This window comes from Lissotriton helveticus, chromosome 2_1 (genome assembly GCF_964261635.1).
Source record: "Lissotriton helveticus chromosome 2_1, aLisHel1.1, whole genome shotgun sequence".
Lineage (NCBI taxonomy): Eukaryota > Metazoa > Chordata > Amphibia > Caudata > Salamandridae > Lissotriton > Lissotriton helveticus.
In genome coordinates this window covers 1,224,054,918-1,224,075,939 of record NC_136059.1, presented here as the reverse complement: position 1 = coordinate 1,224,075,939, position 21,022 = coordinate 1,224,054,918, and the positions used below count along the sequence as shown (strand labels likewise).

The window sequence follows — 21,022 nt, the reverse complement described above, 5'->3', positions numbered from 1 at the left end:
TTCCCCCATTTCGACCGTGCCTGCGGGGTAGGTCGTTCTCTCTGTGCATGTACTGTTTTATATATCAGAGATACTAGTCTTATGGGCTTGGTCCTTCCCAGTATGAGTTGTAGCGGGGTCAATACCTCCGGTTCCTCCGGGAAGTTCAGGGTTAGTGTTTTTATACTCTGTCTCAATCTTATATACAAAAAAACATCTAGCGTTGTCCGTGGATCCATCGTACACATATGATCAAGGGTACGAAACTTACTCTCATGATACATGTCGCCCCAAGTGGTTATATTATTCTTCCTCTTAAAGCTCTTATATACTTCTTCTTGTAGCAGGGGTATGTCTGGGTGATATGTGAGGGGCAGTAGCGGTGAGTACAACAATGGTACGTCCAGCATACCGGCAATCCTCCGCCATGCTATCATCGTGCTATGAAGTGCATTATGCTGTCTCTCTCCTTCCCCTACCGCGCTATGTAGTGCCCCTTCTATGGGAATGGGATGTGCCAACCAATGTTCTGCCGCCACTTGTGGCATATAGCGGGGTTGCTTAACCCAATACCATGCAAAGTGGGCTTGCGCCGCTATGAAATATAGTTCCAAGTCAGGAATACCGAACCTTCCCTGTGAATAAGGTCTAGTCATAACTTCCCATTGCAATCTAGGCTGTTTACCTCCCCAAACCAGTCGTATTAACTCTGACTTAAGTGTTTTAAAAAAATGCGATCCTGGGTAGTATGGGATATTCAAGAATAGATACAAAAGCTGTGGGAGTATCACCATTATAATCAAGGACACACGGCCTGCCATGAACAAGGGCAACGCCACCCATCTTCACGTTATCACTCAGTATGGTCATAGTAGTACCATAATTCGCCCTCAGAATTTCCCCCCTATCTCTCGTAACTTTGACCCCTAGGTATTTGAGTTGATCTGCACACCATTCCAAGGGGTAATCCATCTCAAAACGTTCAACCGCTGCCATGAGGGGAAAGAATGAATATGCTACTTACCAGTATGCATCTGTTCTTGGCATGTAGGGCTGCTGACATTCATATCTATAGCATAGATCGCCGCCTAGTGTTGGGTCCGGATGATTGCACATTGTTGTCCTGGAAGAGTCTTCGAAGTATCACGAGATAGGTGGCTCCTCCCCTGGACTACAGTGCGCATGGGCATCGACTCCATCCTCAGATTGTTTTTAGCCATTGTGGCGAAGATGGAGTGTAACAGTATGAGCGATGACCATGCTAAGAGTAAGGTTGAATTCTGCAGCTGCTACAGGCGCCGGGGAGGAGGGTGGGCGATATGAATGTCAGCAGCCCTACATGCCAAGAACAGATGCATACTGGTAAGTAGCATATTCAGTTCGAGGCATGTGGGCTGCTGAATTCATATCTATTTACAACAAGGGGTGGTGATGGACAGAGTCTCTGAATTAAGCAGAGTACTCTCACCCAGTCAAGAGATCAGGGCTAAATCCAACACCGTTTTTTAGCTCATTGCACCATCCCAGTTTCAGAACCTGGCTGTATGCAAATTAGTCTGTCCCTGGCCCAGTGCATCATGGGAACAGGGCAGACCAGACTACAAAAGCCAATTCTTACACTGGGAAGGAAACAAGCTTCCGGGGACCGGTTTCTGGCATTTCAGCCGTCTTCGGCCCGGCTTGCTTGAATCCTGATGGTGCAATGAGCAAGGGACTCACATCTGAGTATACCCTTCCACGCTTAGGGTGGACAAAATTATTTACAACAAGGGGTGGTGATGGACAGAGTCTCTGAATTAAGCAGAGTACTCTCACCCAGTCAAGAGATCAGGGCTAGATCCAACACAGTTTTTTAGCTCATTGCACCATCCCAGTTTCAGAACCTGGCTGTATGCAAATTAGTCTGTCCCTGGCCCAGTGCATCATGGGAACAGGGCAGACCAGACTACAAAAGCCAATTCTTACACTGGGAAGGAAACAAGCTTCCGGGGACCGGTTTCTGGCATTTCAGCCGTCTTCGGCCCGGCTTGCTTGAATCCTGATGGTGCAATGAGCAAGGGACTCACATCTGAGTATACCCTTCCACGCTTAGGGTGGACAAAATTATTTACAACAAGGGGTGGTGATGGACAGAGTCTCTGAATTAAGCAGAGTACTCTCACCCAGTCAAGAGATCAGGGCTAGATCCAACAACGTTTTTTAGCTCATTGCACCATCCCAGTTTCAGAACCTGGCTGTATGCAAATTAGTCTGTCCCTGGCCCAGTGCATCATGGGAACAGGGCAGACCAGACTACAAAAGCCAATTCTTACACTGGGAAGGAAACAAGCTTCCGGGGACCGGTTTCTGGCATTTCAGCCGTCTTCGGCCCGGCTTGCTTGAATCCTGATGGTGCAATGAGCAAGGGACTCACATCTGAGTATACCCTTCCACGCTTAGGGTGGACAAAATTATTTACAACAAGGGGTGGTGATGGACAGAGTCTCTGAATTAAGCAGAGTACTCTCACCCAGTCAAGAGATCAGGGCTAGATCCAACACCGTTTTTTAGCTCATTGCACCATCCCAGTTTCAGAACCTGGCTGTATGCAAATTAGTCTGTCCCTGGCCCAGTGCATCATGGGAACAGGGCAGACCAGACTACAAAAGCCAATTCTTACACTGGGAAGGAAACAAGCTTCCGGGGACCGGTTTCTGGCATTTCAGCCGTCTTCGGCCCGGCTTGCTTGAATCCTGATGGTGCAATGAGCAAGGGACTCACATCTGAGTATACCCTTCCACGCTTAGGGCGGACAAAATTATTTACAACAAGGGGTGGTGATGGACAGAGTCTCTGAATTAAGCAGAGTACTCTCACCCAGTCAAGAGATCAGGGCTAGATCCAACATCGTTTTTAAGCTCATTGCACCATCCCAGTTTCAGAACCTGGCTGTATGCAAATTAGCCTGTCCCTGGCCCAGTGCATCATGGGAACAGGGCAGACCAGACTACAAAAGCCAATTCTTACACTGGGAAGGAAACAAGCTTCCGGGGACCGGTTTCTGGCATTTCAGCCGTCTTCGGCCCGGCTTGCTTGAATCCTGATGGTGCAATGAGCAAGGGACTCACATCTGAGTATACCCTTTCACGCTTAGGGTGGACAAAATTATTTACAACAAGGGGTGGTGATGGACAGAGTCTCTGAATTAAGCAGAGTACTCTCACCCAGTCAAGAGATCAGGGCTAGATCCAACACCGTTTTTAGCTCATTGCACCATCCCAGTTTCAGAACCTGGCTGTATGCAAATTAGTCTGTCCCTGGCCCAGTGCATCATGGGAACAGGGCAGACCAGACTACAAAAGCCAATTCTTACACTGGGAAGGAAACAAGCTTCCGGGGACCGGTTTCTGGCATTTCAGCCGTCTTCGGCCCGGCTTGCTTGAATCCTGATGGTGCAATGAGCAAGGGACTCACATCTGAGTATACCCTTCCACGCTTAGGGTGGACAAAATTATTTACAACAAGGGGTGGTGTAGGAAGGTAGATCCCTGACTATGGTTGCCCCCAACTTTTTGCCTGGTGTTTTGCTGGTTTTCTGACTTAGTTGACCTGAGGCCCTGCTGTTCAGGACCTCAGGCCCACTGCTCTCTCTGTAAAATGGATTCCATGTACCTTAGGTACATATCTAAATTGGATACTGAGCCACCTTATCAGTCCCTGTACAGTGTACCTTAGGTACCCAGGGCATAGGTGTACCCAGGGCCTACCAGGGGCTGCAGCATGTATTATGCCACCCCTGGCTGGCCATCCAAATCTGACACAACTGGCTGCTTGACAGCTGGGGCAAGGTGGTGTAATCACCCTTTGCTTTAGATACAGTATACCTATATCTAACCCTAAAATGGACACACAGATCTCCTATCAGTCACTCCTATGGCAGGCCTTAACAATCCTGAAGGCAGAGTGCTTGGAATCGTGTGAGATGGTGCTCTGGCATGAGCTGAGCCTGTCTGCGGCTTTCGGGATCCATCCCTTAGCCGTTTCCATGATATCGCATACCATATACTCTTAAGTGCATTATAATCCTCGCGGTTAAGTGCCAACTCTGGTATCGCTTTATCAAAACATGTCGAGTAAGGTGTCATACGAATTGGAATACTAGCCCCTCGCCAATTCTGGCGACGGGGTTAGCATTCCACCCTTCTAGAGGGACACGACATGCATGTAACCCCTAAACCCGGTTAAAGTCGAACAGAGCCTCAGCTCCACAAAATGGATGCTGCCACCGAGACACAAGTCTGCCCTCCTGCTGCTGGGAGTCCTCCCAGAGCAGGAGATAAGGACAAAGGGTTTCCTGCCAGGGGCGGTGCCAGCACCGTCCCAGACAGGGTTTTGTGTATTGTAGGTAGGCAGGGCTACAGAAGAAGGTGACTGCACGTGGCACCCCGGTGCTCACTGTGCATAGGCTGGCTTAAACCAGTTCCAGGGACACTCCAGACCCTGTGCTGGGGAAAAGCCCGCCAAGGAAGTGGGTGTAACCACCCCCCTCCTGGTCCCACCCCTAGGGCAGGACTTAGTCGCGTGCCAGCCCCCTTTTCCCAGATAAAGGTAGGGACTGGCCCCCTTCCAAATCAGATCATCTTTGGAATCAAGATACCACTTTCCACAAAAGGACTTCACGATTTCTTCCTCAAGATTCTCCCTTGTGGCTAAGGAGTAGTCACCCTGCATCCGCAGGCACCATCTAAGAACACTGCGGTCTGCTGCACGTCCTTCCTCCGGAATCCGACTGCCCAGCTCAACGAGACCCGGCTTCCCTGGCACCTCTGACCTCTACCCACCTCTACAGCACAGCTGAGAACCGTGGGTGCGACGAGACCTCGAGGGACCGGCCATCGCCAAGACTGCACGACTTCTGCACAGCAAGCCCACCGAGTAATTTCCTGGTGAGTGCTTTGGGGTCCGAGAAGCCCCCACCCTGAGCAGCTCCAGCACCGAAGAGCAGCCCCCCAGCATCTCCACGATCGGCGTGGGGCCCTTCTGCTTTTTGCTGCTCACCGCGTTGTTTGGCTACTAGCCCGCTGGCTTGTGGCCTTCCGAACGACGCCCGACGACAACACTGCTGCTGGTCTGGTTGCTCCAGACTGGCCCTTGCTTCCCTCCATCGGAGAAGTACCCTGGACCCTCCTGGTCCGGCTGAGACGCCATTTTAGGTCCACCGCGTGGGCCTTGCATTTGCCAAGACTTGTTGCCCAATCCTGGGTCCAGCGACGTCGACAGCAAGAACCTTCGTGGGACAGCTCGCACCTCCATCCTGGTCGCCGACAACGCCTCCTGGTCCGAGAGACTGCAGAGCCCAGCAGCGCCCACTCACCTGACTGCGGTGACTTCGCCCGGTGCCATCCTGGTGCCCACTTAATCACTGGCTAGTGATTCAAGAACTTGGTCCCCTCTGCTTTCAGGTTTCCTTCTTCCTTGATCCAGGCTTGGATCCATCGAACTTTCCTTCACTGGTCGCCTGCCAGCAACTTCCTTCTTCCAGGCTCCTGGTCCGGCAACGAGATTCCCGACGTCTTTTCAGACATATGCAGCTGCAGCCCCTGGGCTAGGTAACTTCGGCACTTCGGTGTCCCAGCATAGCCTCACTATCCAAGGGTTAGGATCCACTGTCGTTTTCTCCCTACCAGGTCGGGTTCGCCCGTGAACACTAACTTTGTGAATTCTAGCTTCCATAGACTTTGTCCCGCATCCCGCGTGAGAGTGCACACTCTGCACCCGAGTTCCCTAGGTCTCCTGCTAGTAATCTAAAGGTTCAGTAGTCAAGTCCTAGCGATCCCAAAGCCTCTGAGAATCGTTACTTACCTGCTAGTAATTCGCATTCCACTTTTCGAGTATATGGTTTTTCGTGCCCCTCGGGCATTTGTGTATAACGTGCTAACTTAAGTATTTTTTATAAGAGTTTTGTTGTGTGCTTAGCACCCTGTCCTCATAAAGAGTACAGGGTTGTTGTGATTCTAATAAATACACTGTTTATTTTCATAACACTTGTGTGGTGTCCTTTCACTGGGTGTTCAAGGGGTAATGTGATGGTAAAACAGCTGGCTTAACACGCCCTCTAGAGTCTTAGCCTTAGACTGCTCGTATCCATGCTACTAGGATAGCTGGTCTATAAGGTTGACTTACAACCAATCATCAATAAGGGTTGTTTGGACTGATACATAGTGATCACTAGAATAGTGAGCACTGCATATCAGGCCAACTTCTCACATTGGTGAGCAGCGGTTGGGATTTGAGCTTGCTGTTGTTTTACCACACATGCCCTAAGAATATCTTGTGAAAGATCACATAAGTACTAAAGGTACATATAACTTAGCTTAGAATACTCTGAGTTCTACTGAACCAGCTGTTGTAGCTCCTAGGGCCTAGCACACCCTAAACTACAACTCTAGCAAGGGATCAGTAGGCAAACATATAGTGTAGGTAAGTGCACCACTTACACCTCACTAGAAAAGCATGTCTACCCAGGGAGAATCTACTGAGACTCCCCTGGTCAGTGTTGACCCTCCACAGGTCACTTCAAGATATGCAGCTCTCAGTTTCCAGGAGATGAGACAAGTCTGTACCTCCAGGAAACTGAAGCAGGGGTCTAACCCCACCATTCCCTTTCTGATAGGTCTCTTAGAGACATATGATGCCAGAAAGCTTTCTCAGTTACATGAGAACATGCCAGCCTTAGAGGGAACCTCTGAGGATCCAGATCTCCCCAACATTGCTAATGCAGTCGAGGAGGAGGATCAAGAGGAACTCTCTGGGGATGAGGTAGACAAAGGTCTTGAGGTAGTCAGAAGGCTAACTAGGGCCAACTTAGACCTACTTGGGGAAGGATCTGGGGGACCCCCGGTACTGACCCTAATGAGGCCTAACCTTGGAGTTAGGAGAGATAGATCTCCTTTTAGGGACTCCCTTAGATCTCTGCACTCTAATGCCTCTTCTCAGGGGAGAAGGAACTCTCCCCAGAGGAGATTGACTTCCCCTCAGAGAAGAGAGCATGAAGCAAGGATGAGACAAGCTAGACTGAGGATTGAAAGGGAAGAACTTGCCCTGGCCAAAGAAAAGCTTGCATTTGCTAGAGAGCAGCAGATGAGTGGGTTAGCTCCCACTGGTGGCAGCAATATCCCAAGAGAAAAAGAGAAGGGTTTAGATACTAAACACCTGACTAAGATAGTGCCCCCCTTTAAACAAGGGGATGACATCCAGAAATGGATGGCTGCTTTGGAGAGGGCCTGCACGGTGCAGTGCATTCCCCAGAGTCAGTGGGCAGCTATACTGTGGCTCTCCTTTGATGGTAAAGGTAGAGATAAGCTCCTCACTACAAGGGTGGAGGATGCTAATGATTACCAGGTCCTGAAAAATGCACTGGTTGATGGGTTTGGCTTAACCACTGAGCAGTACAGGTTGCTGTTCAGAGACACCCAGAAAACTCAGTCTCAGGACTGGTCTGACTTTGTTGATTGTGCCACTAAGGCTTTGGAAGGCTGGCTACTGGGTAGTAAGGTTACTGATTTCAAAGGATTGTATAATCTAATTATGAGAGAGCAAGTCTTAAATAATTGTCAGAACCAGTTATTACACCAGCACCTGGTAGACTCTGATCTGACCTCTCCACAAGAATTGGGTAAGAGGGCAGACAAATGGGTCAGAACCAGGGTTAGGCCCAAGAACCAAGGTGGTGACCAGAAAAAGGAATCAACCAAGCCTCAAGGGAAGGGTGGGAATAAATCTCCAGATCAAACCACATCAGGGCCCCAAAAATCCTCTGAGGGGGTGGGTCCCAGAATCCTTCCAATAACCAGAAGAAACCTTATTGTTATCCCTGTAAACAGGTGGGTCATTTAAAAACTGACAGCAGTTGCCCAAAGAATAACAATAAGGAAAACATACCCCCAAGTAACATTCCCAAACCTCCTGTTACTACTAGTAGTAATCCCCCAGGTGGTGGGTGTGCCCCCAAGAATTTGGGTGCATTAACTTTGGGAGTTCCTGGGGACCCTGGCCTAACCAGGCCCCCTGACTTAGATACTCTTGTCTGTGAGACTGGCATGGGGTTTGCCAACTTCACAACTTGTCCCAACACTTTGGGCAAGTACAGACAGGAGCCCCTCATCAATGGTATAAAAGTTGAGGCCTATAGAGATACAGGGGCTAGCATCACCATGGTGACTGAGAGTCTAGTCCCCTCAAGGCAACTTTTACCTGGTGCCACATACCAGGTGACCAATATTGATGGAGTACAGAGAGATCATCCCATGGCAGTGGTCAATCTCAGCTGGGGAGGTGTCACTGGCCACAAGAGGGTGGCAGTGTCACCAAACTTGCCTGTAGATTGCCTACTGGGGAATGATTTAGAGCTCTCAGCCTGGGCTGAAGTAGAGCAAGAAACCCATTCTAGAATGGTGAACATCCATGGTAAGGGTAGTGGGGCAGTGGTAGCCACAGCCCCAGTCCAAGATATCCTCCCTGAACAGGTCAGGAGGGTTGTGCCAGTCACAACCCAATCTCAGACAACTTCCTTCCCAGAACAGGTTGTCAAGGCTGTGATGGTCACAGCCCACACCCAAACTGAGCCCCCTCCTGAAAAGGTTGGGAGAGTTGTGATGGCCACAGCTCAAACTCAGACAGATGACAGTGTTGTGAAGCCTGAAACTATGGATCACTCCACTCAGACAGAGAGTATTGAGGAGGAAGAGAAATCTCCCTCCCACCAGACTTTAGGAAAGGATCAGCCTCCTCAGGGAACTGATCTGACCCCTTGTGAAGAAACTGCCACAGAGGTAGTCAGGCCTAGCCTGGCAGAACCCCTGATGTCAGTGGACCCTTCCAAGGTGGGACCCAGTCTGGAGCAGGTAACCTGCCCCTCTCTACCCTGCCTCAGTCAGCCCAGGGCTGTAGAGGTCAGGGAGGCCAGTGTTGGACCCCAAAGGGCCCCCTGTCAAAAAGAATTCCCCAATCAGCAGATTAAGGGCACTGAAGCTAGTAGACCTAGCCAAGTGAAAATAAGACACACTCCTGAGGGATCCCCCTTAAAATTAGTTAGGGACCTCCCACAGATGGACACTGTTGGGCACAGCCAAACTTGGGACCTGAGGGCCCCAGACCTGACCTGTCCCTCCAGTAAGCCAAACAGAGGGACCCAACCTCCAGCTGTAGGTAGCCAGAGGTTGACCCTGAGAGCCCAAAACAACTCAGTCTTGGAAAGAAAGGCCTCTATGGTGGATGATGATTGGAGGAAGCTGAGCCCAAAGTTAGTGGAGCCTCACTTCAGTACTCCATTTCAGCACCAGCCTTTTTCTTTGGCAAAACACACCACAGGTAGAGATTCCCTATGGTGGAGACCCTCAGACACCCTTAGGGTGAGGGATTGCTTAGTGGACCATGACATAGGGGGTAACCATGCCAGTGCTGGTACTTCCTTAAATGGCCACTTAGGCAATATAGGCTTACCTGGACAAGGATAGCCTTATCTCCTTTCGTTTGGGGGGGGGGGGGTTATGTAGGAAAGTAGATCCCTGACTATGGTTGCCCCCAACTTTTTGCCTGGTGTTTTGCTGGTTTTCTGACTTAGTTGACCTGAGGCCCTGCTGTTCAGGACCTCAGGCCCACTGCTCTCTCTGTAAAATGGATTCCATGTACCTTAGGTACATATCTAAATTGGATACTGAGCCACCTTATCAGTCCCTGTACAGTGTACCTTAGGTACCCAGGGCATAGGTGTACCCAGGGCCTACCAGGGGCTGCAGCATGTATTATGCCACCCCTGGCTGGCCATCCAAATCTGACACAACTGGCTGCTTGACAGCTGGGGCAAGGTGGTGTAATCACCCTTTGCTTTAGATACAGTATACCTATATCTAACCCTAAAATGGACACACAGATCTCCTATCAGTCACTCCTATGGCAGGCCTTAACAATCCTGAAGGCAGAGTGCTTGGAATCGTGTGAGATGGTGCTCTGGCATGAGCTGAGCCTGTCTGCGGCTTTCGGGATCCATCCCTTAGCCGTTTCCATGATATCGCATACCATATACTCTTAAGTGCATTATAATCCTCGCGGTTAAGTGCCAACTCTGGTATCGCTTTATCAAAACATGTCGAGTAAGGTGTCATACGAATTGGAATACTAGCCCCTCGCCAATTCTGGCGACGGGGTTAGCATTCCACCCTTCTAGAGGGACACGACATGCATGTAACCCCTAAACCCGGTTAAAGTCGAACAGAGCCTCGGCTCCACAAAATGGATGCTGCCACCGAGACACAAGTCTGCCCTCCTGCTGCTGGGAGTCCTCCCAGAGCAGGAGATAAGGACAAAGGGTTTCCTGCCAGGGGCGGTGCCAGCACCGTCCCAGACAGGGTTTTGTGTATTGTAGGTAGGCAGGGCTACAGAAGAAGGTGACTGCACGTGGCACCCCGGTGCTCACTGTGCATAGGCTGGCTTAAACCAGTTCCAGGGACACTCCAGACCCTGTGCTGGGGAAAAGCCCGCCAAGGAAGTGGGTGTAACCACCCCACTCCTGGTCCCACCCCTAGGGCAGGACTTAGTCGCGTGCCAGCCCCCTTTTCCCAGATAAAGGTAGGGACTGGCCCCCTTCCAAATCAGATCATCTTTGGAATCAAGATACCACTTTCCACGAAAGGACTTCACGATTTCTTCCTCAAGATTCTCCCTTGTGGCTAAGGAGTAGTCACCCTGCATCCGCAGGCACCATCTAAGAACACTGCGGTCTGCTGCACGTCCTTCCTCCGGAATCCGACTGCCCAGCTCGACGAGACCCGGCTTTCCTGGCACCTCTGACCTCTACCCACCTCTACAGCACAGCTGAGAACCGTGGGTGCGACGAGACCTCGAGGGACCGGCCATCGCCAAGACTGCACGACTTCTGCACAGCAAGCCCACCGAGTAATTTCCTGGTGAGTGCTTTGGGGTCCGAGAAGCCCCCACCCTGAGCAGCTCCAGCACCGAAGAGCAGCCCCCCAGCATCTCCACGATCGGCGTGGGGCCCTTCTGCTTTTTGCTGCTCACCGCGTTGTTTGGCTACTAGCCCGCTGGCTTGTGGCCTTCCGAACGACGCCCGACGACAACACTGCTGCTGGTCTGGTTGCTCCAGACTGGCCCTTGCTTCCCTCCATCGGAGAAGTACCCTGGACCCTCCTGGTCCGGCTGAGACGCCATTTTAGGTCCACCGCGTGGGCCTTGCATTTGCCAAGACTTGTTGCCCAATCCTGGGTCCAGCAACGTCGACAGCAAGAACCTTCGTGGGACAGCTCGCACCTCCATCCTGGTCGCCGACAACGCCTCCTGGTCCGAGAGACTGCAGAGCCCAGCAGCGCCCACTCACCTGACTGCGGTGACTTCCCCCGGTGCCATCCTGGTGCCCACTTAATCACTGGCTAGTGATTCAAGAACTTGGTCCCCTCTGCTTTCAGGTTTCCTTCTTCCTTGATCCAGGCTTGGATCCATCGAACTTTCCTTCACTGGTCGCCTGCCAGCAACTTCCTTCTTCCAGGCTCCTGGTCCGGCAACGAGATTCCCGACGTCTTTTCAGACCTATTTAGCTGCAGCCCTGGGCTAGGTAACTTCGGCACTTCGGTGTCCCAGCATAGCCTCACTATCCAACTCCCATGTAGTCTCTAGGTCCATAGCAACTCGTAGGCTGCCGTTCAGTATGTGGGTACGCCCTCTGGGGGCCATCTCTAGAGGGCTAGGCAGTCACTCCCCTCCCCTTAAGGCCCTCCATGGTGAAACAGGTCGGGCCCTCTACCTTGGGGTAGGGCGGTCCGGAACTCCATAACTTCTAACAACTGGTGCCTTTTGTGAAGACTTATCTATGCCAAGTTACTTTATTCGTTTTATACTTGCCAAGTCCAAAATAACGTTCATTCTGCATCGACTATACAGTTATTGTGGATTTTCTTCCTCTCTAGCAGAAGAGGATCTTTGGGAACTGTTACGGCTTCCTCTTTCTCGGGTCATTCGTTTCACCGTACGGAGATAGTCTTCCACTTGGCTAGGATTGGTGAAGAATCTTTGTTTACCTTGGTGCGTGACACGTAATTTCACTGGGTAGAGCAAAGCATAATCAATCTGCGCTTCTTGTAACTTTTTCTTGACTTCAATAAACTTCCTGCGTTCTTCTTGCACTATGGGTGCGAAGTCTGGATATATTGAAAAAGTATTACCTTCGTAGGTCATCGACTGCTTGTTCCTAGCCGCCCGCAGGGCCACATCCCTATCACGATGATTCAACAACCTTGCAATAATGGGCCTGGGTGCAGCACTGGGTATAGGCCTCGGCCCGAGGGATCTATGCGCTCGTTCAACAATGAATTACAGGGAGAACGCTTCTGTCCCCACAGCGGATATCAACAGCTTCTCTACATAGTCCTCCATTTTGCCGGTGTTGGTAGTCTCCGGAATACCTACCACCCGTATGTTATTGCGTCGGCTGCGCGCTTCCAAGTCTTCATTCTTGGCCGCTATGGTCCTCAGGATTTTATACATACGTGCAAGTTGAGTCGTGTGTCCAGCCGTAATGTCATCATTGCCAGATATCCGCCTCTCAGTTTCTTTGATGCGTACCTCATGTGCATCCAGCTTGTGTGCTATAGCGTCTATTCTTGATGACATGCGATCCACTTTATCCACCACCGTTGCAACCCCCTGCCTCATTTCTTGCAGTATATTGGCCACATCTGCATTCTGCGACGCAGCACCCCTTTCCTCCTCTACAGCTTCCGCCTCACTATTCTTCTGTTTGGACACATTCTTCGTGGCTTCGAAAGTAAGTTTCGGCTGCCTAGTATTTGGCTTCCCCATTGTTCTGCCGAGTGACTTGCTTCTATGCGATGGGGTCAATATGCACTCTCCTCTATATGTTTCTTCGCCTATCGCAGAGTCACCTTAAGCCGCTTTCAGCTCCCTGTGCCTACTCACTGCACTTCGCGCGGCGCTTCCAGTTCCTGACAGGTAGTGCAGGCACGAAATTGCGCTATCACCAATGTCCTAGAGCACCACAGTTGCAAGAGTCCCTCAGGATTACATTATTCCATGCGGGAGGCCTAAAGAAGGCAGCAGTAATTGCAAATTGCTTGTGTGTCCTTCCTACCTGAGCAGTTCTCGCCGCTGTTGCTGTGCCTCGCAGTTATCTATCCTCTATTATAGTGCAGTGGCCTCCCTCTCCAGCCAGCCCGACTTCTTGATCCTTTGCATGTGAGGAAGGGGGGGGAGGGGCGAGTCAGGGCAATAGCGTAGCCTTTTTCACTCTCCCCCGGTCCTACTCGCCGCCCCACTATATCCATGAAGTCTGCAGAATGGAGTTTGCAGCGTTCCACCTAATTTACGGCCGTATGTTGAGGTTCCTCGTCCTGATGCAGGGCCTCTGTTCTCCGCCTCCCGCTCTCCCAACAGTGTTCTATGGCCTCAGTGCTTGTGCCCAATATCCGCGGGTTCCCGCTACGTCTTACAGTTCCAATTCACACCATTCAGCGCTGCAACTGATACTACACTGTATGCGAATCTATGCCCGTTGGCGGGATCCCCTTGCACTCCTTCCGCAACCACGCTTCTCAAAATGGCGCTCTGCAGTCTCGCCACTCCGGCTCCGTCGCTTGATTTTTAAGGTTGGAGCTTGTTACGGTCGCAAGATTTCCAGCGTCGCGATTATGTTGTCCCCCGCACCTGTGTAATGTACGCCTGTCCCCCTTTGGCACCTCGTACGCCGCAGCACTCGTACCACTTATCCGATGACCTCAGCGGCCGCGCTTTCCGTCTCCTCACCTCCGCACTGCGGGCTCCTTATACTCCGGCACTGTCCTCAATCCCGAAACGTGAGGGGTATCGCTCCTGGAGACCCTACGAACACCCCAGTGCCTACATGCACAGTCCCGGCATTCAACTGTTCCCTGGTCCGTACGCGGCAACACCTTCCACCTTTCTCCCTGTTTGCTTAGGGCCACACTTCCGCTTTTCCGACCTCGGGTTTTCCCAGCGCTCCCCCCCGCTTCGTAGGTCCAGCGGTTTCCCATCCAGTGCTAGGGTGAAATTTGATTCAGCTCCCGTTTCAACATTACTCGTCCATTCGGCCCCAAACGTACGTGTGGCCATACCGTTGCGCACACTCTAGCGCCCCCCAATTTCAGCCCAAGGTTTCTGAAACTAATTGAGGTCCTACAGCACTCCCCGTGTGCAAGGTTTCGAGTACATAGGTCAATTTCAGTCCTGTTACCCATTCAACGTAGTATGAGACATGGCTGCCCCCTATTGCCCCTTGTCTTCACTCTAGTAATGGAGCCCCTGGAGGCATGGATGAGCATCTGCAGGGTTTTAGCTGAGTGGCTGACAATGAAGATAGGGTAGCATTGTACGCGGACAATATGCCATTGTATATTCAATTCTTGCAGACAACTCTGCCCTGGCTGATCCAAATGCTTGAAATACACAGAGATTCATAAGGACTACAAGTCAACTGGGCCCAACCACACTATAATAATTTAACAGGCTCAATCACGAAACCCATGCCAGACACCAGACTATAGATTACTCATGGACCGTTCTGATACATGGGCATCACCTTCACCCATGATTGGCAGTCCGTCTGGGACCTGAACATAGGCCCTCTTTTGAAGAGGGTGCGCATCTCCCCCTCAATCTTGTTGGCCAGGCAGCGCTGTGCAAAAAGCAAATACTTCCTTCTTTCCTCTGTGTGTTCAAAAGCCACCCATACAGTCTTACCCTACCCTCTTTGTGGAGCTCCAATTCACATTTGCAATGTATTTCTGAGCTTGCAAATCTACTAGAGTAGGATACTCCAAATGCACAGCGCCTCTTAATTAAGGTGGCCTTCGTGCATTGGACCACTGCTTATATTACTGGGCAGCGTAGATGGTCTCGTTAGGGTACTGGCTATTCAGAGAGCGCCACAACTCTTCCCGGCACCTGGACCTGTCCATCTTTGAACCAAGGAGGGTGCATGGCTTCCTCTATGGGGACCGCCATCCTGTCTCTATACCCAGATCTTTAAGATACCACTGTTATGTTGGTGGACTGCCATGTCCCATAAGAAATGGCTGGAGAGGTCTACTGCTCAAACTCCACTTTGGGAGATAATATGAGTAAAGTAAGTGATTCAGCTGATGGGATTCTGTGAATGGGAACAGATTGGGACTCCACACTTGGTGACCTATGGGAAACCGGCCACATAGTGTCCTTTCAACTACCCAAGACTGAGTTTGGGTTCCACAACTCTGAGTTCTTTAAATACTTAGAAGTATGACATACCCTGGAGGCCAAAAAGGAAGGTTGTATGATGGAAAAACGTGAGCAACTACCACGCATGCCTTTCCTTCACTGTCAATACCACGCTTGCATCATTACCACACATGCATTGATAATTAACTTTTTACCAGATTGTGTCACGTTTTTCCAGACAGCAGGAAACGTTTCACATGTAGTGGATCTACAGAAAGACAAGCTGGTGTCTTAAAATCTTGTTTTCAGAAGTGACTGAATATTTAGTTGTGGTCATGGAAGCATGGTATTCAGCCATTCAGAGAGTCAGCTCTACCTGCGTACCTCCAAAAATATGGGGGACATAAAGCGGGTGAGGAAAAATATTGATGGTGCATTAAAAAGGGGATGGGTGGGGGGGCATATGTGGAAGGTGGGATTTAAGGTTGTTATGCCTGTGCTGCAATTGTGCATATTATTGCACTGGCAGCTTTGGCGAGTCAAATTTGACTCTGGTGCAGGGTCAAAATGATGGTGCACCTTTCCAACAAAATCTGAATTGTAATCTGGGTTCTCCAAATATGGCACACTTCTATTAGTGGGAAAAATCAAGTGTAGGCGGTGGACCGAGGGCCTCTGAATGCTCTTTCTCTAGAATTAAACCTTTCTCAGAATACTGAGTTCTCTCTTGCTGTGTTAAAATGTGTACCTTAAAAGAAGCATGCATTACAATTCAAGAGCAATAACCGGTAAAACCTACTGTTTTGTTTTTTGCCAGTGATCTGAGTTTCCATCTGCAAGCCATCGCTCTGCCATGCCAGGTTCAATTTTGGCTATTCGCCTGTTCATGCCCAAGTCACCAAACTGTCCGGATAAAAAAAAGAAACATTTATTTACCAAGTGTGTTAAGCATTTCAACATGCAAACAGTAGGCAGAGCATAGACAGCCATGTTGATATTTTAGGTTACTAATCATTGACTTCCCCTGGATCAGGGAGGACCCACACGCACAGGTTAACCTTACCAAAGAGGTGTATAGACCATTCAATGTATCCATCAATGTAATAAATGATCGCACTTATATATCACCACATGGTCTGCTGTCTTAAGAACATATCAGCATACTGATGTGAGGTTCAGCTGTAGGGGACATTTTTGCCTGGACAACTCCTTTAACGAAATGTTACAGTTCTTCAGGTTACTTAGAAGAGTGGCTCACGTTGCAGCTGCCTGGAAGGACAAGAGGATGTGCAGGAAATAATGCAACATGGATGTGAGGCACTGAGTGCGACATCTGTGACTGCCCTACCAGGCCCTGTCTCCTGATAGTCCAGAAGCCTGCCTTTGGGACGCTAAAAGAATGTTCAAAGCCTAACTTGGGGTATGTTAGGCCAAGATGGAAGTCCTCTTGCAAGGGAGACCAGTAACAAGTGCAATCTTAGCCTGGGTGTGGGCTGCACTGTGCCAGCCACAGAAGGCTTTTAAAGTAAGCTGTGGCATGATCGCTAAAGAAATTATCATCTAGACTAAGAACTGCAGTCTTTTCCACTCTTCCATTCATGCCTGAACTATATAACTTCCAAGGCTAGGCAAGCGTGGTACATTGACACCAAGTGCCAGCATTAGTCAACCATGGGACTCCTGCAGAAGTCTCTCCACCTCCTGACTTCAAGCCCTTACTTTTGGCTGGTCTATTTGGTCCAGTCTTAAGTGGTGGGATTTTGTTAGGCCTGAGCGAACTTTCCAGAAGCCGTATACAGAGACCCTCATCTTTCTTTAACCCAAAGATCAAGAGAGGAACAACTCTGATGGAGTGGGAATCTAGTAGACTGACCACAGAGGATACTGAAGGTCTGTTTTAGAGTTTGGTAGATGGGTTACTCCTCACAAACAACACATCTATCCAATCCACCTTATTACAAGTGCAATATCTCCTAGAGAACTTGTAATAAGGTGTACGGTATATCCATCACTTTTGTGATAGAGTAACCCATTCACCAAACTTTAACTCACGGCCTAAGTTTGGAAGGAAGAACAACCATAGCATGTATTTATTCAAACATACCATCACAATAATCAGGTAGCTTCTTTAGGTCCTAGTTGAAAAAAGTACAAAACATACGGACATACGCTTATGTGGTCACATTAGACCCGGACAGGAACACCAACATTTTACATGTTCACGCTGCATGTATGCTTGTATGGATAATAATCCATGAAATACCTTTGCTTACATTTACACATCTCTGTAGGCATATTATCAGAGCCCTGAACATTATGTACGAAACTAAAGATCACTGCACAAAATGATGTTGTTTATTATTGTTCGCTCTGCGACAGCTTTGTCAGGATAGAATCAATAATGGCAGCCAGACTGGGACATTGGCATGGCAACATGGGTGAAGTTTATTATATAAACGACATGACTCCTTTGCCTAATCAGAGGAGCATTTCACTGAAACTGTTGAGGTCCCCCCATGCCGGATTTCCAGCCCAGCTGAATCATGTTTACCCCCTGAAAAGAGCAATGCCCAGCTCTACACCAAGACGGGCTCAAAGATTAAATATACCCACATGTAACTGGGGAGTTTGATCACCCTACAGGGATTCTTGCAGATTCACCCACCCTAGGCTCACTAGGATATGTACTATATGTATATATTCTATGTAACAGCACAATGTTTGAATCGTTTAAGTTCCTTAACATTCTCCTGATGCTGATTTCTCTGTTCTGTTTCCTTCTATTGATTATTGCAATGCACGTCTTTAACACAAGAATACTATTGCTTCAATAAATATTGAAATGCCAATTTGTGTACTTATTGTGTCTCCCTTTGGGCATGCATGAGTTACCAAACGAAGGGGTTCTAGATCAGGTTTCGATGATTTTATTTGAGAGACAGGGTTGTCATGTTCTGAGGTTGCACAAACCAAATGTTATCTGACTGCAGTTAGGGGGACAGATGTGCACTGTGAGCTAGCCAGGACTAAGGCCAACATATCCTGATGGTGTGCGTAGAGTCAGTCTTGCACAGTTTTGATGTTTCGGATGTCCAACAAACGTGAAGGTTTGCTGAGAAAGTATGAACTCTATGATAATACATCACACATCTATACATTCATTTGTAAACATGTTCAAGCTCCAGACGATGAAAAAAGGATCTCTTAATACATAATGCAGCTGCTTTAGAGTTTGTCAGAAAGAGTAATCCGCCACAACAGTGACGGAGTATCTTCCCTGGAAAACTCACAGTCCATCCGTCCAATGCCGAGTGGGCGATCAGATGGCAGTGTGAAAGTAAAAAAGAATGACCCACACATGACCATGGTGTGGAGGTTATTAGTTTTAAATTTTTCAAAAACAAACTTGTGCTTTGGAAGTTTGTTTTTAAAAAATGAAACACAATGTAAAGGTTTGATGGGTGGATGGAACTAACTGTCAAACCTTTACAACAGTGATAGGGACCACTGTGACTGTGACTAACCTGTCCTGGCACAAAATTGTGCCTTGACTCTCTACCTTTCATTTCCCACACTATTTTTCAAAACTACTTATCAGCTGCATAGAAAGCCCTCAGTACAGAGACAAGCACCTTATTACATGCAGACTCGGACACCATACCAATCTAGCTTGAACCAGTTTCTAATTAGTAGAATAATGAGAGCCGGTGGCCAAAGCTCTGCTCAGATGCCAGCAGCCAGAGCTATTAAGTTTCGGTGCATCCAATACCAAGGCTGCGTAGTCTTGAATCAACATTGTGCCTTGTACATCCACTACCAGACATTTCCTGATTTTTTTATCTCACTCTTGCAGGTTCATACTTTCTCCCTTTGTGATGTGTTTTTTCCCATGTTTTTCATCTGCTGTCTTTCCACTTTGTGTGCTTTTCTCTCTCTTGGTAAATGTCTAATGCAAAAAAAAAAGTCTGTCTTCAAATATGAGTGCCGGTGGGCACCACCAGCTCAAATGAAGGGGCAGATTTACAAGAAACTGACAAATCTGTAGAGATGTGTCAGTTTCCCTGCGTCAGCCTGCGATACCCTTGCGCCACCATGGATGCACCGTATTTACAATACGACGCACCATGGCAAAAGCGTCTGTTGGCCTAAAAGTCACGCATTAGCTGGAGTCATGTCGCAAGCACGACGCAACTCCAGCAATGCATGGGGAGGCCTATACACATTTCACCGTGTGACTCCTTATGCCTTCTTCAAGCAGGCATAAGGTTTTGATGCAGTGCCATCTTAGAAGAGGCGCAGTGAAATCGTGTAGATTTCACTGCATCACTTCTACGAGGCTTTACTGCGTGGGAACGCCCACTCTGCATACATTATACCTGATGCAGGTATAATGTGACGCAGGGCTTTACAACGTGATGCATCTCTCTAGATGAGTCACGTTGTAAATTAGCTGCATCGTTTACATCACCACTGCGTCACAAAAGTTACGCAACTGCATCGCAAAAGTGTCACAAGGGGCTTGTAAATCTGCCCCTAAGTACTTTTTGAAACATATCATTGATAAAACAATTAGTCACATTATAAGTAATCCATTTGGTATAAACTCCATACCTTTTCCTCCAAATTGACCACAGCACTTTGGTTACCTCCAGCTATGATCCTATAGGTTCTTCCTGAAGTACCATTTTGTCCATGAATATCGATCTCTGAAAATGAAAGGGACGTTTACGTCAGTTGTTCATACTTTCCAAAATCCAGGCACAAGCAATCATGTTAACAAATTAACATGAGAATACTGATTCACCAATTCTAAAAGTGCTCCGTCTCTTTTATGACTAGCTGAGAAACGTTAATGGCAGTCATTGTTTATTACCCATTTCTGTAAGGTGTTTGCACAAAAATAATAATATAACATGAAAAAATGTGTTGAACTTTCTTTGTTTACCTTCAGTTTTGACAGAACTGGGGCTTTCAGATGACTTTTTTTCCTTGGTACTCTTTACTTCTTTTTTTAAAATAAGTTACTTATCTATAACTATGGATTTGTAGCATAGAGCATAGGGCTGGTTCTGGACAGGGCACCTGAGGAATGGTTACGGTGAGGTGTGAGAACTCTGCATCTCAGCCTTCCTGACACAGCAGGTAAAGGGATGGGCAGGGGAGCGAGCGGCCTGGCCGAGAGACTTCCTCACCTTGAACCACAAAGTATAGCCCCATCTTCCCCCTACTGTCTACCAGTTCAAAGTGCTTGAGAAGAGCTGGTCTGCAGAGTTTCTTAATGTGGTCCTTTCCCAGCTCCCCCCTGCTTCAGTGTCAGAGTCTCCACTTTCCACCACGGGAATGAAGGTAGTGCATTTACATTGTCTGGGGAGGGTCTCCTCCTCCTGCCTTGTACTGCGTGAAACAAGGGGCATCCAAATGGATCAACTTTGCTCTTACAATCAATACAGTGAGATCCTTGTGGGTGAACAACAGAAGACATCTGCTCCAGCATTTTCACAATTTCCTTTTCGATGTTTGCATTATTTACCTCGTATATTCTTTCATGTTGTTATGATCATGAGGTTACTGTTTCCTTCAAGCGCAGCATGAATCTCAGTATATTTTCTCAGTATATGAATCCAGTCATTACTTTACACTTCCAACCCCATGGCATATCAGCTGTCCTTTCTGAAGCGGTTGTCTTGCAGAAGCTGAGCAGTGGACAGACTCTTCATCTAAATCTTGTGCCAAAAGTACCTAATAGAGCTCTATATTGAATGCAAATAGGAAAATCCTACTTACCCAGTATGCATCTGTTCTTGGCATGTAGAGCTGTAGAATC

The 21,022-nt window shown here is 48.6% G+C and overlaps 1 protein-coding gene across 2 annotated transcripts in view; it reads right to left on the bottom strand.

Annotated features, from left to right (window-relative positions):
• Positions 1-21,022, bottom strand: part of LOC144818567 (E3 ISG15--protein ligase HERC5-like) — a 400,809-nt gene that overhangs the window by 256,318 nt on the left and 123,469 nt on the right. For both annotated transcript variants that reach the window (XM_078676098.1, XM_078676099.1), the window contains exons 8-9: positions 19,810-19,904; positions 15,998-16,101 (exon numbers count right to left, since the gene is read on the bottom strand). In XM_078676098.1, the coding sequence (XP_078532224.1) occupies positions 15,998-16,101; positions 19,810-19,904 (199 nt within the window). The remainder of the gene's footprint in view (positions 1-15,997; positions 16,102-19,809; positions 19,905-21,022) is intronic.